The sequence below is a fragment of the Coptis chinensis genome, chromosome 7, assembly GCF_015680905.1.
Source record: "Coptis chinensis isolate HL-2020 chromosome 7, ASM1568090v1, whole genome shotgun sequence".
NCBI lineage: Eukaryota > Viridiplantae > Streptophyta > Magnoliopsida > Ranunculales > Ranunculaceae > Coptis > Coptis chinensis.
Window position 1 is genome coordinate 23,191,197 of NC_141462.1, and position 23,920 is coordinate 23,215,116.

At 35.5% G+C, this 23,920-nt stretch overlaps 3 protein-coding genes across 3 annotated transcripts; all 3 read right to left on the minus strand.

Annotated features, from left to right (window-relative positions):
* Positions 1–6,308: 6,308 nt before the first annotated feature.
* Positions 6,309–18,487, minus strand: LOC147486678 (uncharacterized). The gene is made up of 2 exons (XM_086575066.1): positions 16,317–18,487; positions 6,309–6,780 (listed from the first exon to the last, which is right to left on the minus strand). The coding sequence occupies exons 1-2, from the start codon at positions 16,576–16,578 to the stop codon at positions 6,398–6,400; spliced, it is 645 nt and encodes a 214-aa protein (XP_086431192.1). The 5' UTR covers positions 16,579–18,487; the 3' UTR covers positions 6,309–6,397.
* LOC147486679 (uncharacterized) lies at positions 6,774–16,296 on the minus strand. The gene is made up of 2 exons (XM_086571003.1): positions 16,087–16,296; positions 6,774–10,099 (listed from the first exon to the last, which is right to left on the minus strand). The coding sequence occupies exons 1-2, from the start codon at positions 16,195–16,197 to the stop codon at positions 9,614–9,616; spliced, it is 597 nt and encodes a 198-aa protein (XP_086427129.1). The 5' UTR covers positions 16,198–16,296; the 3' UTR covers positions 6,774–9,613.
* A 3,270-nt stretch (positions 18,488–21,757) lies between the features above and the next one.
* On the minus strand, positions 21,758–23,590 carry LOC147486680 (putative transcription factor At1g61730). The gene has a single exon (XM_086575065.1). It carries the CDS (start codon positions 23,284–23,286, stop codon positions 22,057–22,059), a length of 1,230 nt encoding a protein of 409 aa, XP_086431191.1. The 5' UTR covers positions 23,287–23,590; the 3' UTR covers positions 21,758–22,056.
* Positions 23,591–23,920: the final 330 nt, after the last annotated feature.

Genomic DNA, 23,920 nt, shown 5'->3' on the forward strand with positions numbered 1-23,920 from the left:
CTATTCCGAGTTTTTAGAAACAGACCTGCTAGTGCATTTCATAGTATTACTCATTGTATATATGTTTATTCGTAGATGATTAATTATTATGTATATATTAGCTTAGATTTCGACTTGATTATTCTTTATTCATTGCTAGTGAGATATATAGATAATTGGGAGCATAAATAAGGAAACAATAGTTTTATTTCTTAGTCGTTGTAGTATAGATGATGTTTGTGAGTACCTTCACTGGAAAACTCTCACGAGACTATAACTCGTCCACTAGGGAATTCCTAGTGGTTTAAGGTCTTGTTGCATATGGTCAATGCAATCGCACTCGACGAAACGAGATTAGTTAGAACTCCATTTTTGGTCAGTTATGCTAATTTCTCATATTTGCTTGAGGACAAGCAAAATGCTGTTTGGGGGTGGTTTGATAAGAGCCCAAAACTGTAGTTTTAACCCCTTAGCAATAATACTTTTAGACCAATTATGCGAGTAATAAATAAGAGTTAATGCTGATTATATGTTTTTATGTATTTAAGGCATTGAAGTCAATTATGTGCAGAAATGTGCCACTTTGGCGAGATAAAGGAGCAAGGGTTGGTTGCTAAGGAGTTCTGTGATTAAAGGCCAAGATTCAAGGAGAAAAAGCCTTTGTAAACCCCAGTCAAAAGCTGAAAAGTCAAAGTCAACGTGGGCAGAAACAACACACAAAAGTCAACAGAACTTCCGAAGACTGTATCTTTGGACTCATGCCTTGGAATTGGGCCTACCTTATGTCAAAACGACCGGCTCAAAAAGAACTTTCCAATGGTCTAAACCTTGACCCAATCAGAGGAGTAAAAGTGGACAAAAGCCTGCTGAAGTCAGATCTAGCTGAAAAGGGCCCTGTGGACTGAAGAGATTAGGTTTTAGGCTCGATTTTCCGACCCAAAACATGGCTCCTCAGCCCATGCACGAAAATGTGGATCTAGTCTCCTCCATTTTCACACACAAGACTTAGCTCTTAAATATACTTAGCTTAGGTAGTAAGTAGCCATTAGAGATAGGAATTCTAGATCTAGTTTTGAGTTTTGATTTCCATTAATTAGTTTTCATACCTTGTTTTAATTTAGATTATTGAATCATTGTTATTCCTTTGTTAGAGTAATAAAAATAGTTAGTTCTTCATACCTTTGTTAGTTTTTCATACCTTGTTTTAATTTAGTTAATTGAATCATTGTTTTATTATTCATTAGATCAATAAAATAGTTAGTTCTTCATAATTTGGGTTTTGATTTATTAAATTACTTAGCTCTAAATTAAATTACTTAGTTGTTAATCAATTCTTAGTTGTTAATTTAGATTTGAATTATTGAATTGAAGGTTTATATTAGTAAAGTTAGAATCTTTATATGATGTCTTGTTCAATTTCATTGGGAAATGATAATTTTATGAATCAAGGCTAAACCTCCATTAGAGGGGTTTGATGAAAACTTGATTGTGTAGTCTAGAATCGTTGTAAGAGTCTATTCCACTTTAGAATATAGTTGATTCGCCATGAGAATGAATAGAACTTCCTCACATGCTAGTCATTAGTTGGTAGAGATTGTCATGAATGATTAGGGATTAGAACAACCAATTCTTATCGTAAGAACGTAAGAATTTGATTACAACAATCTATACTAGTTTATTAAGTTGGATTCAAGGTGGAATCAAATTCTCCTAATTCTTTATCTAGATTCAAACTTTAGTATTTCCGTCATTTCGTTATCGTATCTTGTTTAGTATTTGAATTTGCATCGTAGTATAAATTCCCACCATTACTCTCATTAACTTTGGCTAGGACTGATAATATATAGAAAACTTTGAATGCTAAAGAACTAGGAGTGGAACGAATCTTTCACTCCACTCTATTTCGATAGATTTGAGAGTATAATAATCTTTGATAAATTAGTCTTCGTAAAGTTTTAGTTTTACTTACATTTAAATTTCATCATTTATTCGTAAGTAAAATTATCATTTTTACATTTATCAACTAGCAACGGAACCTCTATGTTGAACAAAGAAGCAGCCACCCAGTAGTCAAACTTAAGTTAAGCAAATATGCATACTTTGTTGCTTTCATATTTCTTTTTGCCATCAGGTTATTTGGGAACCTAGTTGTCACATTATAGAAGTGTAACTTTTGTATTGGAAATAGTATGGCCCTAATAATTTAAATGATCAATAGAAGATAATATTAAAGTTAAAATATGAAGAGTAGTGAAACAATGTGCTTAGAAAAAAAATTTAAATGATTTTGCTATTTTCTGTTATCAACAATTTGAAAGAAATGTGTATTTATAGATGTGAGACTTCGGATATAAGGAAAACTTCCGTGTCTGAATAATAAGTAGAATGGTAAGTGTACCCGGCCAATGGGCAATGGCAAAATTGAAAACTAGACTATTAGTAAGGGAAGTGAATATAAAGACATATATAAAGTTTAACGTCAATAAAAGTAATCTGAATTAATAAATATATGTCAAGTAAACTAGCATATAAATTGGGACTTAAAAAGGTTAACATTAAAGAATATGCTCTTTAAAAACTAGCTTGTAAATTTGCAAGAAATGGGCCTGAGCCCCTTGGTTCTACTATGGTTATGTGTAAATATCCTCCCATCAGTCCATGCGACAAAACCTCCATGTTTTATACATCTCATCAAATAACCTCCCCATTTTTTAAGGAGAATGAATTTGTGGACAGGTTTGCCTACAAACATCAACTTTTCATTGGTTCAATCAACTTTTGGGTAGAAAAACACATTTGTCGGGCAGCTAAATAGTTTTTTCAGGCAGCAAAACCACCAATCAACACTTGATGTTTTGTGGACAGCAAACAGTTGCATGTCCACAAATTTGTTATGTTTTTTTAAGTTGGAGAAAAAATCACGGTCTGTTTTTTTTTCCCAATTTTTTTGCTTCCTTTTTTACCCTTTTGGATAAAGTACTAAATTCATCGTCACTTCAACAAAAAAGAATGATGATTTAGCTTCAATAACATGATTCAATATGGAAATTAAAGGAATAAGGTTAGACAATAAGGAAATAAGGTTTGATGATGAAAACATTTTTCAACAATGATGAAACAAAGTTTCATGATGAAGAAATAAAATATTACGATGAAGAATCACTTACTCGGTCCCTCAATTATTGCTTTTAATCATCTGTGGTCTTTGTTGTATTTATTTCTTCTTCTTCTTCTATTTTGAACAAAAAAGGTTTCCATCACCATGTAAATTTGTTTTTGCATAGAAATTCTACTATGCAAATTTAACTTTACATAATGATTTTTCTATATGAATTTATTTTAACATAGTGAATTTGAAAATAATGATTTTTCTATGAAAGTTTATTTTTACATAGTGATTTTTTATTTGTCCATTATTTTTTTTTTTTCATTTGTCTTTATCATTTTTAGGGTTCCTTTTAGTGTTTTTTCTTTTTCTTTTTCTATGTTTAAAATAGAGTTTTTTTGTGCAAATTTATTTTTACATAAAAATTATAGTATACAAATTTATTTTATCATAGAATTTCTAATATGTAAATTTATTTTTGCATACGAATTCTTCTATGTAAATTTATTTTAACATAGAAATTATACTATGCAAATTTATTTTTGCATAGCAATTCTAGTATGTAAATTTATTTTTGCATACAAATGTTATGTAAATTTATATTTGCATACAAATTTTACTGTGTAAATTTCCTTTTGCATAATATTCTAATATGAAAAGTTATTTTGCATTCATTTTTTTTTTCAAAAGGTGACTCTTGGCCAGTGTTTTTTTGTTTGCAAAATTATTGTTTTCCCAAAAAATTTAGAGATTTTCCAATGGGTTGTGGTTTATATATGTTTTTTTAAAGAACCATATTTATTGTTTTGATTATGGTAGTGTTTTATAACAAAGAAATTGATATTTCATATTTGAATAGTGAGATGTTTCTACACTAATTCAAAAATGAAGAATTTCTGAATCTAAAATAGAGAACAAAAGGTGGGGTGGAGATGACGAGGATATTCAGGTCATTATCAGTTTTATTTTCTTATTTCGAAAAATAGGGAGGGTTTGTGGGTTAGTCCGCAAGCGAGGGTGTTTTAAGTAACTGAATCAAGCCGAAGGAGATTTATCCCAAAACCTGTGTAAATTTATATAACTTTTAATTTTCTAGCAAATTGTCAAACCGAAGCTATGTATCCACCCCGCTCCTCAAATTGAATGATAAACTATTTATAATTTATGTTGTGAGAGGTATTGTTCTAAGTATGTAGATATATTTCTAATGAAATTAACTATTTTTGTTTGAATGATGTAAATAACATGTAAAGAGATAAGTGATTGCAAAACTATCAATATAGACAATTTTTTGTTGCACTCTCAATATTTTTGGTAAATAAAAGAATAACTTCTAATTCATTCTAGAAAAACATTAATTAGCTTTGTTTGGCATAAGAAGAATTTGTAGTAGATAACCTCACTTATGAAAACTAATACATTAGATGTATAAACAACACAAAATTAGTATGGAAGCTATTTGGTCTTACTTCTGTTAAAAAAACATAGTTTTGAAGGAAACTTAATACAGATCCAAAATTGTGCCCATGTTTTAACAATCAACAATCAATCGTCTCACAAAAGTAAACAACATCTCCATTCTCTTCTCATATATTCTCTCAATACATCATAAAACTGATTCATAAAGTATGAAATTCTTCTTCAAACCCATAAACACAAAAGCCCCAATATTACATTAACCCAAAATGATTTTGATTGATTCCAATAGATTAGAAAAGTGTTTGAAGAGGATAGTAGACTACTTGGGGTGGAGGGATCTTCATTTTGATTTTGATTTTATTTTGTCTTTGATTGGAAAAAAAAGATGAGGTAGAGGCGGCTGGGGAGGAGAGCTTACTTGGTAGTGGGATGGAGGCTGGAGAGAAGTTTGATACTCATCATGGGAGATTGGGAGATTGGGAGATTGGGAGAAGAGGAGACTAATTTTTAGTGAATGAAGACAAAGCTTTTTTCTTTTTTCTTTTTTCCTCTTTCATCAATATCTGTTTTATTATTTTTGTCTTTGAGTTTTCTAACTAAACAAGTAGGTCGTAATCCCATGTTCCCACATGGATACCAATATCCACCTTTTTGTGGTTTCGCCAACAACTATATTAACAGGTGCGCTATGCATATTTCAGATTGACCAAACAGAAAAACATGGATAGTGTGCCCTAACCCATGAGTAGGGTCCGCTATTCATGCTACGAAACAGAGTCTAAGAGAAGTTAGAAAATAATTTAGTTGAAGGAGGTGTTTCTATATTTTGGATAAAATAGATAATCAATTGGTGATTGACCAAGACACCAAGTAGGTGATTCTAATTTTTCAAAACGAGCAGGGGTGTGGTTGTAAAATATGATTATATGGAGATAGAATTTAACTTGTTCCGTAAGTTAGGGGTGGGGCAAAAGTCCGACAATCTTACCCTTTTACTAATGTGCTTTTGAAGTCTCTTGACAATGATCTTAGACGCGATACTAGACTTCAGTTAGTGATATTGTTTGTTGTTGTTACGTAGTCATCGAGTGATACATTTATTGAGCTCGTATAACATTTTAAGAGCCAAAGGTTAAGATTTTCAAAATTAGTTTTTTTCAATCATCTTCCATATATGTGACTTGTGAGAATGCCAATGATATGCTTCCCTGTAGGGCCGGCCCTGCGCCTATGCTGTCTAAGCCCTTGCATAGGGCCCCCAAATTAAACCGAAACTAAAGGCCCCATTAAGCTTACAAAGCCCACTATGATATTAAAGCCCCAAACAATAGCCCAAAAAAAGTAAACAAATAGGCCCCACGTTGCGGACTTTGCATTGGGCCTTTGGAAACTTAGGGCCGACCCTGCTTCCCTGAGCAAAGAATTAAAGAAAACCTAGAACAAAACCTCGAAGCAATAGTGTGGTGAGTGGTGACATCATGTTATTCTTGGAGGCACCAACATTAATTATTGAAAAGAATACTTCTAGATTAATGCACAAAAAGGTTGGGCAAGCACAATGATTATACACATACTCTATTGGGTTGCAAACTTTGTAAATTGTTAGAGGTTCCGAGGACCTCCCTGAACATAACATCACGCCTGAGGAATGCCTACATAAAACAGGAATGTCTCAGGCATAGTACAAATTTCGTGATATATATCCAGATTTCAGCAAAGAATATGAATATATCAAGGATACGCATTCGGTATTTTCTAGTGTAAAAAATTGGAAATATTCTCGATATATTATCAAACATCGTGGTATAAATTGATAATTTTGTAAATATCGTGAATATCTCATCTTCTTTTTTTTTATATAGAGGACCCATGAACAAATCATGGGCACCTTATTTATTCCTTACTTAAAAACTGGTTTAAGAAATTATTACAGACATCTAGCACAGATAAATACTCCCTCGAACTTGCCCATTTTGCCAGTTTGTGAGCTGACGTATTGCATGTTCGAGGAGTGAATCTAAATAACATGGAATTAAAACTACTAGATCTCATAGAAATATTGCACAGAGCTTGGTTCCATGTCCATGAAGACGGTGAAATCATGTCTACACATGCTAAGATGACTGATTTAGCATCTCCTTCTACAATGACCTCTCTCCAATGTTGCTGGACTGCATAATTTACTGCCAGTTTTGCTGCTAATGCTTCTGCTTCTCCAGGTGAATTGGCTTTTACTCTGCTAACTTGTTCATCCCAAGAATTCTCCTCGACTATCCCTGCCAATCACAGCTATATTTACATAATAACAACCCTGATGAAAACTAGCATCAAAATTCAGTTTTACCCAACCAGGAGAAGGATTAATCCAACTGGATTCTGGTGGGATTGAGTGGCTATCATTCTCGAGTTGTTCATCCGTAACCTCTACATCATTAGTAAAAGCTCTATTCCAATCCTGCAATATATTATATGCATGTTGAAGGGTTGATTGCTGGTTAAATTGAGAGCCTTGAAAATTTTTATTATTCCGAGCTTGCCATATCCCATCCATAATAGCACAGAAAAGGCAGGAGAGCACAGATCATTCATATCAATAGGTTTTTGGATATTTAGGCAAAAAGAGAGCCAGTTAGCCACATTAAAATTGGCCTCATCTGTTCTAAGGCAAAAGGGGAATTAAACCATACTCCTCTTGACCACGGACATAGAAAAAAAAATATGATAAAGATCCTCTAAAGTGTTGTCACAACATTGACAACACATGGGGTCAATATTTAGGTGGTGTTTGATAAGAACCTCACAAGTAGGAAGAATATTGTGAGAAGCCTTCCAAATGAAGTTTTGGACTTTGTAAGGGATTTTGAGTTGCCAGATTTGCAAATACAGTTTAGGATTAAAAGAACTGGTGGAGGCTTGGGGAGATATGGCTTTAAAAGATGCATCAACATGATATGCTGATTTGGCAGAGAAGTTACCATTTTTGGTGAATTGCCACACAAGCTTGTTAGGGATGTTGGCTCTGATAATGGTAGATGTAATAGCACTCCTAATAGGCATAGGCAGAGATCGTAAAAGAGGTTCGTTCCAGAACCCTCCAACTAAAAGGACATCCTGAACCATCACTATTGGAATGTCTTGTGCCTCCACCTAATGTCTCAGAGGCTTGTAAACCCTTAAGAAATACACCCATGGGTCATTCCAAAATTTTATCTTACTTCCATCACCAACTTGCCAGACCATCCCACAAGCCAGTGAAGCCACTACTGCCTTGGCCTTCATGATGCTTCTGAACATGAAAGAAGGATTTGAAGGGCTTTTATGGTTTTCTGACACAGGGTTAAGGAACTTCTCATATTTGGCTCTCATTAGTTGTGTCCATAAACATTCTTCTCCAATTAAAACTTTCCAATACAGCTTCGCTAGCATGGCTAAGTTAATCTCTTTAAAGAACCGTAGACCCAGACCACCATCTTCTTTCTTCTGACAGATTTTTTCCCATTTGCATGTGTGAATAGCTTTTGAATTAGGGGAGCCTTTCCACCAAAAGTCTCTACACAGCTTCTCTAACCTCTCAGTGATGGAAATAGGGATTGAGAATGATGACATACTATAGATTGGGATGCTTGGGCAACAGTCTTTATAAGAGTACTTCTACCTGCCTAGGACAGGAGACTAGCTTGCCAACCATTTATGGCTTTTGTAACTTTGTCAACAAGGAAAGAAAAATCTTGAACTTTAGACTTGGAGAACCCAAGTAAAAGTCTTTTAGGCCCACAGAATTGATACAAATAATGGATTTGATGAGTCTTTGTTGATGAATGTGGGTATTTGGGCTAAAAGAAACATTTGACTTGTCATAGTTAATAAGTTGCCCAGAAGCCTCACAGTATTCATCCAAAATATCACTGACAGCCTCTACATCCTTAGTACAAGTCTTGCAAAAAACTATGAAGTCATCTGCATACATCATGTGGGAAATACCAGGAGGACCTCTAGCGATCTTTAAGCTAGTTAAGAGATCAGATTGTTCAGCTTTGAAAAAAAAACCTTGACAAAGCTTCGGACACAACGATAAACAAATAGGGTGAGAGAGGGTCACCCTGTCTTATTCCTCTAGAGGGGATGATAGTTTTTAGAGGAATACCATTAACAAGAATGTTATATTGCACAGTGGAAAGACAAAAATTGACGAGCTTGATCCATTTAGGAGAGAAGCCTAAACTATGGAAAATCTTAGCAATAAAGGTCCATTCTGCCCTGTCATAGGCCTTAGCCATATCCAACTTGATAGAACACCAACCCTTCTTTTGTTTCTTCATGGATTTAATCTTGTGTAAGACTTCATGAACTACTCCTACATTATCACCAATGTCGCTTTTAGGTGCAAAAGCACCTTGATGTGGGGATATGAACAAAGATAGGAGAGGTTTGAGCCTATTTGCAAGGATCTTAGCAATAATTTTATAGATCACATTACACAAACTGATAGGTCTAAAGTTTGTTATTTTGATGGGATTGGATACTTTTGGGATAAGGGAAATGAAAGTTCTATTAAGGATGGTGCCAAAATGCTCATCTCTAAAGAAAGTCTGAATTACTTGAATGATATCCTCCTTAACAACATTCTAGAATTTTTTGTAAAAAATAGGCTGAAAACTATCAGGCCAGAGGACCTTTGAGGTAACTCATCTTTCTAAAAACTTTAAAGATCTCAGTTGCGGAAGGGATAGCAGAAATGGATTGATTTTGAGATTCTGAGATGCAAGGATTGTAAAGAGAGAGAATATTTTGATTGACCATAGGCTCAGAAGAGGTGAACAAAGTAGAATAGAACTCACTGATAGATTTTTCTATGACAAAAGCATCACTAGACCAAGTGCCATCCCCAATAACAGTCTATCAATAGAATTCTTACTTCGCCAATATGATGCATAAGTATGAAAAAACCGAATATTCTTATCACCACATTGAACCCTAGTGTTCCTAGAATTTTGTCTCCAGTAATGCTCCTCTCTTAACAAAAGTTCTTTTAGAGTGGCTCTTGTACTGATGATGGCTAACGTATTAGCCTTAGAAGGGTTTAGATCATTAAGAGAAGTCAGCTTAGTCTCACATATTCTTATTTGATGAAAATGTTACCAAATGTTTCTCTGTTCCAGTGGGAAAGAGATTTCTGAAGGTTTGATATTTTAGAATTGAGTATGAAAGAGGGAGAGCCTGTAACATGGAGATTCCAGGATTCTTTAATAACCTGAGCACAAGAGGATTCTCTAATCCACATCTCTTTAAATCTAAAAGGTTTTTTTGTTTCTTGGTATCTTTTAAAAACAGGTTAAGAAGTAAAATGAGGTGGTCTGAAGTTGCATTAGGCAGATGGTGAATTTTTGCTTGGGTAAAAAGATTGAACCAATCAGTGTTAGCAAGAGCACGATCCAATCTTTCCTTGATATTAGCTTGACCTTTCCGATAATTACACCAGGTAAATTTAGGACCAGTAAAACCTAGGTCAACAAGACTCAGGTCAGCTGTCAGGTCTTGAAACTCTTGGAGAGCTTTAAGATTAACCTTAGGGTACGTTTGGCAACTCTCGGAATTCTCACATTAACTAATTTTCGTGGGTATTACCATTCTCATGGGCTGTTTGGTAAAAATAACTGCATGAATTAGAATCCCCATGAGAATAGGACTACCACGTTAAATTGTATTTGAAGTCGCACCCAATTGCGTGAGAAACGGGAATAAGATTTTGGGGGAATTCTCGCAAAGTTAGTTGCCGAGAATAGTTGGGTTTGTTACACTCAAATCTATTTAACAACTCCACTCTCCAAGCTTCATCGCCTACCTCAAACATATTCTCTTTTCCAACAAGTTCAACAAGGTACAGTAAAGTCTTTTTTTTTTTCCTATGTCTTCTTCTTTGTTGATACACAAAGTCTTCTTCTTTAATTTTCATTGTTTTCTCTTCATTGATATGCAAAGTCTTCTTCTTGAAAATACTAAGTCTTGTGTTCAAAAATCGTTTTGTAGTAGCGGTGATACTCTTTGCGGTATTTTGTTTTGGTATTTTTTTTTCCTCTGTTTTCATGTTGGCATGCTTAGAATAAGTGTGGTGCTGATTATAATTGCAGTCATTATAAGAACGATCACTGTAATGGTAGTTTTCATATTTTTTTTTATTCATAATTGTTGTGATTTGGACTTGGTGGAAACTGCTCTTTTGTATTTGTGTTGGTTGTCCGAAGCCATTATCGTTGTTTCTTGTGAGGGCACCGAGCATGCACAAGGTTATTAGCAAGAATGTGGACATTTGTGTCATAATGTACTTGGCCATCTCCCCAACGCTTGAAACTTGGAGCCAGTTCTTGAGGGGAGAAAACATTTAGAGCCACCGAGATGATCAAGTGTCTTCCTAACTAACTGAAGCCCCTATATATAATGAAAGAAATCAAATAGGTTAGAAACAAAAGCACAAGATTTACACTCTTGAATTAGTGCTACCGATAGTGTTGTTTAAAATCTAAAAAAAGTATCTAAGCATATGGTATTGGAACCGCCAATCGTGTGACAGAGAGTCCTAGCTACTCGGTCGGTTTTGTTTGTCTTACTATACAATGGAGTTAAGTGGCACCTCCCATAACTTTTCAACAACCTTAAAACTTAGCAATGAGTTAAAACTTTACAAGATCAACATTTTGTTTTTGTATCCGCATTATCTTTTTCTTTGTGGTCCTTCTTTATCTGGGATTAGTATTTGGAATCGAAAGGGTAGTTTATAGCCACCCTTGTCTTCTCTACTCTGGGTTCTATATTCAATGAGTTGCGTTGCAACATAGGTACTTTTTAGTTAAACATCATTTAGACTGGATTCCAAAGATAAGAAACGTTCCTATAGATTAGCTTATTTACACTTAATTATTTCTTTCTCAAAGGATTAAGCTCATTTTTCAGAACAGTGCTGAAATGTGTGGGGTTGTTTTGAACTTTTGATATCTTGTCATATAGCCTATAATTGACTGAAGTTTAGGTTTAGCTTCAAATACTAAGGATCAGCTGGTTCCTGTAAGGCTGTAACAGAACAACTTGTTTCTCAATGATTCCTGGTATAATGTTTAGTTCTAATATGAGATCAGCTGGTTCTGAAAGAGAAGAACTTGTTTCTCAGTCCCCTTGTTGTAACATCCAAATATTAGATCATATGAAATATAAAGACACTTAAGACTTCTAAAGCTGGAACCTAAACAACCGGAATACTAGAAAAGTAATCTTGTAAACTTTGTCTTAGAACTATGGCTTTAAGCCTTTAACAGACATGCAAGATAGTGAAGACACCAAGAATTGAACAACTGCAGAAAAAATAAACATAGCTTACCTCAAATCACGATAAGCAAGGGTAATCAACCAATGAATGATCATAAGATATGAACATTGTTTCTACTGTTTATTACAATGTCTACATTTCATTTAGTCAATCATGTTATAAGAAAGTAAGATATACATTTGACTAGCTTATCACAACCTTGTTACTTACTTACTAAATAATAAGTAAATAATATTGCAGCCAAATTATTAGTGATGATATGCTCTCTTGTTTATATATTTTTTTTTCATAACTTGTTACTTACTTTTTGTATATATGCTCTGAAATGTAGGAAAATGACAAATGATTACCGAGCTATTACATGGATTTGTTGTATTGTTGTATGGATTTATTATCGATTGGATTGTCTATTGTATACATAGATTGAGAACCATCTAGGAATAGGGATTTAGAGAGACATCAAATTCTTAGGAGGCTTTACATGGAAAGTGATAACAATTGTCATGACATGCTTTCGGAATGAATAGGATTGCATTTCATAGGTTGTGTGCGATTAAAGGGAAAGGGTTTGCAATCTAGTAGGTGGGTTGATGTAGAGGAGCAAGTGGCTCTATTCCTTCTCATTGTTGGCCATGACACACGTATTAGGCACAGTGCATTTGGTGTCATAAGATCTTCTGAAACAGTGCATCGGCATTTTCACAATGTCTTGCAAGCTATCCTAAAACTTGGAAAAGAAGTTGTGAAGCCTGCACGTGCAAGTTTTTCTCCACAAATGGGTCATAGTGTACACCCAAGACCTTGGGCCGTGAGATATTTCAAGGTAAATACTAGTTATGTACATCATAAAGTTTAAGGGCACTCAAATTCTTAGAGACCATTCACATTTAAATTTTTATAGGATTGTGTTGGTGCACTAGACGGTTCTTTCATGCCAGCCATGGTACCCTTAGATGACCAACCACGCTACAAGCAACCGCAAAGGTGATATTAGACATAACGTTTTGGTTGCTTGCTCTTTTGATATGAAGATAACATACGCTTTAGCTGGGTGGGAAGGATCAGTTCATGACAATAGGATGTTGAGATCCTCTCTAACAAGAGTTAGAGACAAGTTAATTGTTCCAAATGGTATACCTCTCAACCGTATTTTTTTTTTTTTTGTAACTTATTATATATAATCGATTTCATGTTCACATATATTTTCCTAAATTCGATTAGAGTAGGCAAGTATTACCTTGGTGATGGGGTTTTCCACACGCCCCGGTTTTATGACGCCTTTATCGTGGGACTAGATATCATCCGGGTCAACGTCTAGGGCGAGAACCGAAACAGCCAAGGAGTTATACAACTATCGCCACTCATCTTTGCGCAATGTGATTGAGCGTGTATTTGGGTTGTTAAAAAAACGCGTTTAAAGCTTTTACTTGAGGACAACCCCGTTTTATCCTGTTGATACACGGATAAAGCTAATACTTGCTTGTTGTATTTTGCATAACATAATACTAGATGATGATCCAAATGATAATGGCAATGAATGGGTAGACGAGCCCGAGGAGCAACACAATGATTTAGTAAATGACCGGGAGGAAATTGCGATTACTTGAACCAAATAATGACTGGACAAATTTTAGGAATCAACTTACAACGACAATGTGGAATGAACCCCCTCAGAGAAATAATTAGTTTGTCTTTATATGATATGATTTTATGATAAATATTTTTTTATGAAATTTCATCTTTGTGGTATGTTAATAGTATTTTTTATTATTATTTTGAACAACTTTATTGGTTTCATTTTTTATCCATTTATTTGTTAGGGTCGGGTAATAATTAATAGGACTAATTTTACATTGTAAATTAGATGAATATATTTTCAACTATTTTATTAAATAGGTATGGAATCCCAATCTGAATCTGGACCAGAGTTTCAACAATTCGGTCATTTATTTTGGAATGACCAGATGGACCAAGTGATGTTGGACACGTTGCGTGAACAACTGTCGCTTAAACAAACAAAACAAGGGGATGGAAAGCTGTAGCATATACAGCGGTGGTTAACAATGTGTTGCACATATGCAGAATGAAAATCACGAAAACCAATGCTAGAAACCGTTTGAAGACATGGAAGAAAATTGTGAGTCAGTGCGGAATTACTAGGTTTGAGTGGTTTTGGCCGGATGATCAGTAAGAAAACCTGCCTTCGCCGATGAGTCCGTTTGGACCGATGCTTTGAAGGTATTAGTTTTATGTATTACGTGTCATATTTTTTTTTTTTCCTAATATCCAATAAGAAGTAAACATTTAACACTTGTTATTTCATATTTGACAGGAAGGAAACATTTGAAAAACTAAAGGGCAAGGGAATTGAGAATTATCTTGAGAACTTCTTGAAGTGGTAGGGAATGATCAAGCAAATGGCTTGAGAGAGACAACTACAACCATGGCTGATGAAGACATGCATGCTAATGATGATACAGAAGACAATGTGAACATGGAGGATGCCGATGATAATGTTGGGGATGAGGACACAATGCCGCCTACTCTTGATTCGTCCTCATCCAACCCAATCCTTTCTCAACCAAATGACAAACTAAAGGGTCGTCGGTCTGTGATTGCAGGGGGTGCAACGTGAGATGGTTGGAATGCGTAAGGAAATTGGTCGCATTGGCAGGTCTTATGGAGTCGACAAATGAAATGAATGATTCTCTCGGACTCCCTGTGGGAAGCTTTAAAAGCCTTTGCTGATGTGGATGAAGACATTAAAATTGAAGCTATGGAGTGGTTTGCTCAAGATGTTGAGAAGCCAAGAATGTTTCTCAATATGGACCGAACATCAACGTCCAACGATGGCTCGTTAGGAAGTTTAATTACAACCCGATGCCATATCCAACTCAATTTTAGTTGACATTTGGTATAAACTAAGGAACTACAGTTTAGTAGAATAAAATAGTGTGGAAAACACTTGTTTAACATTTAGGATTTATGATTTTTAGGTTCGTTAAACTTTTTATTCCTAGCTGGCGTTAGGAGATGGTTACATTGCTTAGGCTAATAAGTAGTCTTTTAATTATTAAGTCTTTAAAATAATTGATGTGCTAATGATGTTTGTTTATTAGTGTTTGTGTTTTGCTTTGTAAAACATTATTTAGTTATATGAAATATTTACATATATAAATATTTGGTGTTAATACTTATTTAGACAGGTATGCCAACTTTTTTACCACGTCGTCGTGTTATGTAGACAACTGAAATGGACTCTGTTTTGGTGGACACATTGAGAGAGCTGGAAGATGACATAAATAGAAGGGGCTTCAGAATTATTTCTTTTTGTATTGCCAATAAAGTGAGTTGCATATGCAGTGTTGACGTCTCAGGTCCCAGTATTACAGGTCGGGTTCGTCAATGGAAAAAGATCAATGAGGATATACAAAAATTGATGTCAATTGCAGGGTTTGCATGGGATGATGAAACAAATCAGGTACAAGCCGAGGAAACTATTTGGAGCTCTCTATCAATAATGCCGGTACTACCAAATTATATATACAAATATTCTATCTACATGCCATTTTAGTTAATACACATATGATTGACACATTTTGTAAATTTAACAGGAGAGAAGACATTTGCTACGATATCTTGGAAGATCACTTCCCCTGTACCAACGCTTTGCTGAATTTTTTAACGATCAAAATAATGAATGAGAATGAACTCCCTATTGAAAACCAATTATCTGAGGAGATTGGAGATCAAGTGCAACCTGATGATTGAAGAAATACCCTTCTATTTTTAAATATTTTTAGTTGATTTTTGAATTTCAGTCAATTTTTTTTTTTTTTTTTTTAATTTCAATAAGTTTTTATGTACTTCTGTCTAAAATACGTAAAAATTCTATGACAGGACATTTGTTTCTTATTTTTATGCTACAACTATTTTTAAATAAATTGATGTTCTATAATTTTGACAATGCCCATTTTATATGTTAGCTTAGATAAATTATAATTGACGATGTATAATATGTTGTACTGTATAAAATTTGATCTTCGATTTATATATTGTGTTTGGAAAGACTATTATTTTGGTTTTGTGAAATACTTGACCAAAAAAAAATTAACAAAAATGGTTTGGGAAATTGAAGTGAGAATTCTTAGCAGCCAAACAACATGTGGGAAATTGACAGTGAGAATTACCGAGAATTCTCACAGTTTGCCAAACAACTATAATTCTCACATAATCATGAGAATCGGATTCCATTAGAATTCTAATTCTCACGAGAATTCCATTTCTCGTTTCCAAACGCACCCTTATTACCACCCATTTTCTCATCCATGCTGAGAATGGCATTGAAATCACCCCATAACAACCAAGGGCCCATACAACTAGAAGCAACATTACGCAAGTGATCCCATACAATACTACGTTTATGTGATACTGGATGACCATAAACCAAAGTAATAAACCAATCACCTTCAGAAAGGTAGTTAGTAAATTTACCTATAACTGCATGCTTACTAGCTCCCAAGATTTCCAACTCGATTTTATCCTTGTACAGTAAAGCCAACCCACCACTGCAACCTTCAGCAGCTACCACAAAAGCATTCGGATACCGCAGGGATTTCTGTAAACTCTTGATTCTAATACTACTAGCTTTAGTTTCTACTAAAAAAATAACGTCTGGATTGTGTTCTCTAACCAGGTCCTTCAGATTTTGAACCACTGTCGAGGTACCCAGTCCCCGACAATTCCACATCAACATCACAAGTGTAAAGATTTCCTCATAAAAACTTACATACCGCAACCAACTCAACAAGATTTTCAAGCAAAAAACTCACACTATACAACTCCAATCCTTGGCAGTTCCATGCTGTAGTCATGGAGATAGAGGAAATATAGCTAAAAACTCAGCATGCTCCTGTCCTATTCCAAAAATAGAACTATCCAACAGAAGAAATTAATAACCCCACCAATCAATCTATTAAAGCAACCACACAGACCTCACCACAATATTACCACCGATAACAGAAAAATTTTAGAGAAACAGCAGCCACCAACTCTAATCTAGAATCCTGGAAATGCAAATTCTGTAATCCAAAACCCAAGTTGTCTCCAGCAGAACAAGGACCAAGATCAACTTTAAAGAGAGGATGATTTGTACCTGTACCGACTACAAAGAAGTGATATGGAATTTTATCTGGTAAAAGCTAATCTTTACCTAAAAAACTCCCACAGAAGCACCACTTTAATCGCCCACAGAGAACATGCACAAACTATTTCAAACTTCAATACTTGAATCCCCAACTGACAGAATTTCAGACACCTGAATTTGACTTGCAATCTGAATTGGAACCAAAAAATCACTGGAGAGGGGAGGCTTCTGTAACCTAAGGTTCACTGTAGCAGGTAAAGTAATACATTAAGGAGGATATGTTCTACTGAAGATGGTCGGAATTACCCTAAATCTCGCCGGAATCACTCTGGACTGGCCGTAACATTGGGATAAACTACCACCTTAGGCAGGCACCACCATCAAACTAAGCTCAAAAACTAACCAGACTCAACTGTAAAAGTTAACATGATGAGAAGAAGCACACTAACCAAATTAGTTACCTCAAATAAGATTATGCTCAGTTGTCTTCTTCCCAGAGCTCATTCCTTTATCACCTCACAAGCTGACTATTCCGAGCACAAACCAGTCGAGTCGACTTGAGTTCTGATCTTCTTCTCCACCTCTCAATTGAAGAATTACACTCAAAAATCCGTGCAAATCGGTCGGAACTATAAAGCTTGGTGCATGACTCAGTCTGAATCGGCCCTAACTCAGTCTGTTTCGGCCCTAACTCGGTCTGGACTCGATATCTCGTCCCAATTGACTGACCTGACCTAGTATCGATACTCGAGCATGCAATCGGCCCTAACTCGGTCAGACTCCAAATAAGTTAATGTTTTCAAAATATCGTGATATATCTTCTTTCCAAAGCTTGAATCCAACTTTTCGATAACACTCCCATCATTTTCTTTTTTGGTTCCAACTTCCAACACCTCAACTCCTCAAACTATCTTCTCTCCTACACTAGTCCAAATTAACTTATTTTCTCTTCGTAAAATAGTTAGCAATGAAATCTTAAGGGAAAAGACATTGATATTTTGTTTTTAGGATAATGAGAGAAAAAACTAATTAGAAAGAAAGTTGAGAGGTAAGGGTGATTGATGAAGATTGAAAATTTGACACAAATTAGAGTTGTGTTTGTCATTTTCTTTAGATCTAGATTTGAAATTCTAATATTGAAATATTTAATGCACGTTTTCCTTTTAAATTCGGATGAATTATCTCACCTAAAAACTCGATCAATTAAAACTTTCTTTTATTAGTTATTTATATAAAATATCAATAACAATTTCCTTTTATTGTTCTAATTTCCTTTTAAAGATCAATTTCCATTTAAATCTTATTAACTTTATACCAATCAAAAACATTCTTAAGTGATACTCTTTAGCTCACAAGTTTTTCATTTTCTTTTACAATGAATATCAAGATTTACCACGTTATCTTTGATATGCACATATCCTGATATTTTTCTATGGTCTCATGTGCATACAAATAGAAATGCTTCTCACAGTTCTCAGCTTAATCTTGAATTCAAGGTATGGAGAAACGCACAAGCCTACCCCCCAAATATACAACTGAAACTAGCATACCGGCATGAGGAAGGGAGTTTCACTAAATGCTGATTGTGGTTCTGGTTGCTGTGACAAAAATGTGCTTGGCTAAAATGCTGGACGAAGGTATATGCCAGTGTATTTAAAACCATACATCACCGCATTGAGCACAATTCATTCAGCAAAGCACTTTTAAAGTGATCCACCCCCTCATTGAGCACTAACAATACAACCAAATACCCCGCTACATAGACAAGCCGAGTGATCATTGCATTCGTAGAGGATTTTCTGCTTTAGAATTGTCACTATCATCCATTTTTTTTGATAAATATGTCACCAGAGACCCATTCTATAGAAAATATGATAGCTGTTCCAATAGGATATTGAAACAGAGCAGCTAAGTTGTTCCAAGCTGCTTTTAACAGAGTTATGTACTATCAAAATGTTCAGATGTTGAACTACTACGTCCCATTCAGGTAAATGAAAATTCTACCTTACACAAATCCTGACAAGTTTGTAATCTGACAGTTGCAGCATATATCCTTAACATTTTATAGGAGAAGCTATACTGATACTCTTGAAGCTACTGTTAACAGACTGGTATTGGGTAGCGTCAATGGCAGAAAGATAGGTAAACTCTTACATAACGGCTGATTCCAGTAAAGGACCTGAACCCTGGATGAGGAAGAAGATACAGGAAACAAAATCACAAGGAAATATGTGATAAGGTTGTGAGTTTGCTATCTATTATAACATTAGAAGGTTGTATGAGAGGAATGCACTGAAAAATGACAGTGAAATATCATTTAACGCACACACACTTCCATGCCATCAAATGGTAAAATTACGAAACCTCATCAAGCCTATCTGGCTTGCAAGTCAATTAATTAAGTAACCAGATAGTACTGAAACAAATGGCTATTCAGCAATTTTGCATCTATAACATTGATTTCTATAAACACATAATGGAAGATGGAAAAAAAAATCAAGATCCAGGAGGAGAAAGCTCCTATACACAAATACCTAAAAAATTTAACCTAAATGAAAATCATGTATAAGAAACACAGAGAAAGAGATATTCCTCACTGCTTTAACTGGAAATTTCCTACTAGTTGATTGATAAGTCATGGCTCTAATTCTTCCCCACCTTGATTTTGGAATTCAGACCAACTATGGAAAACTAACTACCTTAGATTAACACCTCTTCCTGCAACATTGGGAAATATCATTTTCTTTCAGCTTCACTTAAAGTTCCTAAACACTAATCTCCCTCATAACCATCGTCCGTCTCTCGGAGAAAAAAAGCTGCAACTCTCATCTGACCCTCAGTTGAAATTTTTAGCATGTCCAACTGTACGGTATTCAACAAAACCCTATCACTGTTAACAAAAAATAATCTTCAATCCTCCTGCAAAACACCAAAAATCACCTCAACTCCAAAATCACCCGTAGTTGCAGTATATATCCAGCTGCTACAGCGGTAGGCTGAATCCTTTAAGAAGGTTGAACCATTTCTCAACCTTGCCTCACTGCTTAAAGTTTTGGGTGGCATGTGAGCATGTCCAATCGTTGTGAAGGAATTCCCTAAAATCCGCATATAAGTCACACCACATCTACAATGTTACTTTTGGAGCAATGGGGTAAAATATCTTTTTTTTTTTTTTTTTTTTTTTTTTTTTTTAAAACATCACTTGTTACATGGTATCTCATTTTTCACCGAGTATCTGAAAACTTTATACCCTCATCCTCAGAAATTGCTTCTTTTAGATGGACTTACAGTCTGCAAGTAATATTCCATCTTCACCGACTAAATTAACAGAACACCAAAAACTTTCTATGAGTTGTCGGCAACAAAGGATGTAGGTTGAGTTTGGGGATGTAAAGCCAAATACATGCCGCAAATAATGTCCTTCAGTGTTTTAGGGATATCATTTTGATCAATTCCCGCTTCAATGTCGAAAACTTTCCAAAAACAGGGAGTGTTTTGGTGAAATATTGTAGAGTTGGACACTGAATGGAGAAAAGATCTTACAAGTGGGGTAGAAGTTCATCTAAAAGAAGCAATTTCCAAGGATAAGGCTATACTGGTGTCAAGATCTGGGTCTGCACACAAATCAAAAGGCATAGAAGTAAGCTCCCTACGATTCTACGGTAAGATAAAAAAAAAAATCTTTGAATGTCAAATCTATAGAGATAATTATCCCGATGCCTAAACATAACACTAAAGATACGCAGTTTTGAGGAAACTCATTCACAAAGGTTTGACACTTGGACATGCTCTTAGCACAAACCACTTCTGTAAGCTACCACCTATGCAGTCTAAGGATCACCTACGTCCGCCCTAAGCCCACGGCTTAGGCTCTACTTAACTTCTAGAATTCCACGCCCAAGGGTTCCTAGGCTCATTAAAGGTGCCTAGGCCGACCAAACATCTGGCCCCCAGGATCACCTCCAACACCTGCCCCAGTAATATGCTGATACCATTGTCCTCAGAACATAAATTACTTAAGCTCTGTCTTCTATCGTGGATTTCTTTACTTTTAGAATTACACAAACTACTTAGTTAGATTGACATTCACTATATGTAACTTCAAGGCCTATGTAACAAAAACTTGTTTCCATAGATAGCATGAAAAGATTACTCACCAGGAATATGGTAACCTAACTTACTGGATTGGTTGTTCACTGGGAATACAGTAGACATAGGAGTCTAAATGGACTCAGCATAGAGGACAAATATTTTGAGTTGACAGTGGTGCCAACTATGGTCATCTCTAAATGTCATAAAGTTCAACAAGTAGAGGATAGACAGAGACAGAGACAGAGACAGAGAGAGGGACACTGAGGTTTCTGATGCAAATTAAGTTGATATCATGCAACCTAGAAAGACTATGAAAGAACACCTCAAGAGAAGATACAGTTGAAATCTATGATGTCAGTAGTAACATTGGAAAACAAACATAAAATAGCCCTATAAATTAATGTAAAAAGGCAATCATACCTTTCTCTAACACAACACATCAAGTTACTAACATGTGAAACCATTAACTGCTAAAAGAAAAATGACAAGAAATCATCAGTCCAAAGCAGAAGGATCAAAATAGAAGGACAATGACTTGGAAATTGGACAGGTTAGATCAATGCAACATGACAGGAAGACCAAACTAGGAATTTTAAAAAATATCAACTCAAGCAGCAGAAAATGCCAGAAACAATCAGTTTTTAGCATATGTATCAGTATCCAGTATCAAGTATCCCACACAAAAAATTACCAAAAATTGAAGAATACACATCCTTCATTATGTCCATGTGTCTATCTGTGTGAACGACACGGATTTTTAAAAAATATGGGGAATCCACGTTACATAGCTTGTGAACCATAAACAAACTCAATGTGAATACCAAATAATAATGCAGATAATAAAAACGATCAAAGTTAACTAACAAGTAAAGTAGATTGAGTTCTCAGACAACAAAAAAACAAATTAAACAACGTAAAAACAACACATAATTAACCTAAAAAGTAACCTCCTTTCCATTAAGCGAGCTGGTGACTAACAATCACCAACTTAGGCACCTACGGAGCCAATGAGTCAAGCGCATCCAACATCACCTTCGTCTGGTCACGAACCAAGTCAATACGTTCTAGGTACAGCTTAGCCTCGGCAGCCAACAAACCCTTCCACCTCTTGTTCAAATCCTTAGCATTTGAACTTCCAATTGCATCCCATCCTCTCTTTCCAAAAACCTCTCCTAAACCCTGCATTGGCACTATCGAATAATTCCTCAACTGCACAGACTCATTCAAGTAAGGGTATTCCACGTTTCCATTCCCTTCCACATTCTGAGCTACAACCACTGGTGAACTACTTGGCAAGGTAAAAACTTTCGGGTTCGGAGTAAATTCCACACCATTGTTAACAGTCTTAGTATTCTTACTCTTCTTTGCAACATCAGTCATCACACTCTTTCCTTCAACCTCATCACCCCAAACCTTCTTAGCATACTGATAAACCTTAAGATCATGTGGCTTAGAAATTTCAGGATCTTCACCATTCTTAGACCTTTTCGCAGTATTTAAAAACTTCCGTTTCAAAGTACGAATCTTGCTAATTAATTGTGACTTATAAACATCCTTAATACTAAGTGAATCCTTAATATATTCAAATAATGCAGTTGAATTACTAGGTGCACTAGGATCCATACCTTTTTTCTTCAAACTAAGCATACCCTTTAAAATTACATATTCATCCTCATCACTCCATACCCTTTGAAACAATCTCTTCCCATCATCATTCACACCACTTTCTTTCTTCTTCTCACTTTCTCCTCCTCCTCCTACAACAACATCTTCTCCCCCTCCTTCAACAAGATCAGATACTTTCTTCTTCTTTTTATCTTTCCTCAAATCCTTCTCATCTTTCTCATCTACCTCCTCCTCCACCTCCTCCAAACGTCTCTTGGGCTTTGGATCAATATTCATGGGCTTCGATGAAATAGGTTTCACCTCAATTGGTAAAGTTGTGTTGTTATTCCCCTTTTCAGTTTCCTCTTCCCCATCATCTGACTCATCATCTTCACCATCTGACTCACCATCCTCATCACCAGACTCGTTTTCAGAAGCTTCTTCAGAAGAAGAAGAAGAAGAAGAAGCTTCTGGTTTCTTTATTATTGTTTCTTGTGGTTTTTGAGGTGTTTCTTCTTGGGAAGGTGCTTCGACCTCTTCTTCACCATCATCAGAAGAAGATGCTTCAGATGAGGATGCAGATGGTGGGTTTTCTAACGGAGATGGCTTTTTTGAAGGCATGTCTGTTTCGATCTAGGGTTTGTTGTTTGACGAAATTCCTAAAAGAGAGTATGTCGTTTTTAAGGCAAATGTGCTGCTGCGATGCACGAGGGGAAAGTAAGTAGCGTGTGCATATCAGTAGCGTCAAATTTGTTTTAGGGTTGCCAAAAGTCACGCACACTTTTTTAGCAACATAATAACGAAGAAACAGTTTTGCCTATTTTGTTTCAGAGCCGGCCCTAGTGTGCATATATGGACCAACAACTAGATAACTATTATATTTGACTCAATTTACGGGCCTTATAGTGACACTCTTTTTTTTTGTCGCGTGGTCTTGTGGGATGCATTACGGCCTTGTTATGCTGACTCGCTGATACATGAGATGTGGCAGGTGCGGGACTCGGGAGTTGCAGGTAAGAGTTTTATCGGATTGTAAACTATTGTTCTAGTCTTATTATAGTTGATAATTATTATTTAATACCCAGGATGATAAACACTAAAATTGGAATAGTCAAGTAGTACTAATACTCTGGTAGCATACATTTTGCATGGCCTCTTTATCACCCTGTTTATGGAGCAACTAAGTAGAAACAAGTAACACAAATACACAACCATCAGATTTAGAGTGATCACGTACAAAACAGCACAGATACAC

Coding starts and splice junctions, on each gene's coding strand:
- LOC147486680 (XM_086575065.1), bottom strand. CDS start 23,286: ATGCCTTCAAAAAAGCCATCTCCGTTAGAAAACCCACCATCTGCATCC.
- LOC147486678 (XM_086575066.1), bottom strand. CDS start 16,578: ATGTTGATGTGGAATTGTCGGGGACTGGGTACCTCGACAGTGGTTCAA. Junction 6,781..16,316: donor TAGTAAGCATGCAGTTATAG/GTAAATTTACTA, acceptor TGTGATTGGCAG/GGATAGTCGAGGAGAATTCT.
- LOC147486679 (XM_086571003.1), bottom strand. CDS start 16,197: ATGGGCCCTTGGTTGTTATGGGGTGATTTCAATGCCATTCTCAGCATG. Junction 10,100..16,086: donor AATGGAATTCTCGTGAGAAT/TAGAATTCTAAT, acceptor AGTTAATGTGAG/AATTCCGAGAGTTGCCAAAC.